Raw genomic sequence first — 821 nt, 5'->3', positions numbered from 1 at the left:
CCGCCCCCAGCCCCGCACTCCGCCCCGCCCCCTCCACGCCTGCACCCTGTCCTGGACCCCGCCCCCACCTCCTCCGCACGCTGCCCACCCGGGTCCCGCCCCCTCCCAAAACGGCCCCGCCTCTGTCCCCCTTCCTCGCTGAGAGGTTTTCTGGTCCCCAGCTTCCCGGGAACAACGCGGCCCTCGCCACTCCCAAAGCACCTTTTCTCTGCTCCGGGGGCTGGTTGGGGGGCACGTCCGCAGGCCTCAACGGGCCGCCGCTCTCCTGGTCCGGGGAGCGCTCGCTGCAGTGATTGCCCTGCTCATCCAGGTGCAGCTCCACACTGACCTTGGTCTCCACCTTCAGGCGCGGCTTGTCGCCAGGCTCCTCACTGTCGCTGCCAGCCAGGCTCTCGTTGGGCCAGCCAGCAGGGATGTGGTTGGCAGCAGCATCCACTGAGGCACAAGACCAACCGTCAACAGCAGGGAGACTCCCCACTTTTGGAGCTACAGCCCCTAAAAGGTTCCCTAGTGTCCCGCCGTGGGGAGGCTGCCTCCTAGTGGCCCTGACTCATCACTCCCAGAGCTGCAGGCCTGACAGGGTGCCACCCTCCAGGCTCCTGACAGTGGGGGCCCAGGCTACAATCCCCCCACTCTACCTCAACGCCCTCGAGCCTCAACACTGGCTCCCCCAGCAGCAATCGGGGCCAGCTTTGTGGGGTCCTTCAAGTGAGGGTCCCCAGAGAGACCCTCCAAGACCTCCCTGCTTCTGCTCTGCAGATGCTCCGGCCGGGGCCTCCCCCCAGCCAGCACCTCCCACCCGCTGTCCCTCCCCCCAGCCA

At 67.8% G+C, this 821-nt stretch overlaps 1 protein-coding gene across 4 annotated transcripts in view; it reads right to left on the bottom strand.

Moving 5' to 3' along the window:
- The window catches only part of CELSR1 (cadherin EGF LAG seven-pass G-type receptor 1), a 136742-nt gene that overhangs the window by 3473 nt on the left and 132448 nt on the right, over nucleotides 1–821 (bottom strand). For all 4 annotated transcript variants that reach the window (XM_073882615.1, XM_073882616.1, XM_025882031.2 and 1 more), the window contains exon 33: nucleotides 202–435. In XM_073882615.1, the coding sequence (XP_073738716.1) occupies nucleotides 202–435 (234 nt within the window). The remainder of the gene's footprint in view (nucleotides 1–201; nucleotides 436–821) is intronic.

Source organism: Callorhinus ursinus, unplaced genomic scaffold (genome assembly GCF_003265705.2).
Source record: "Callorhinus ursinus isolate GAN/ISIS: 27379988/994484 unplaced genomic scaffold, GSC_fseal_2.0 scaffold48, whole genome shotgun sequence".
NCBI classification, from domain to species: domain Eukaryota; kingdom Metazoa; phylum Chordata; class Mammalia; order Carnivora; family Otariidae; genus Callorhinus; species Callorhinus ursinus.
Note: the sequence above shows the minus strand (reverse complement) of the source record. Positions and strands in the feature narration are given on the sequence as shown.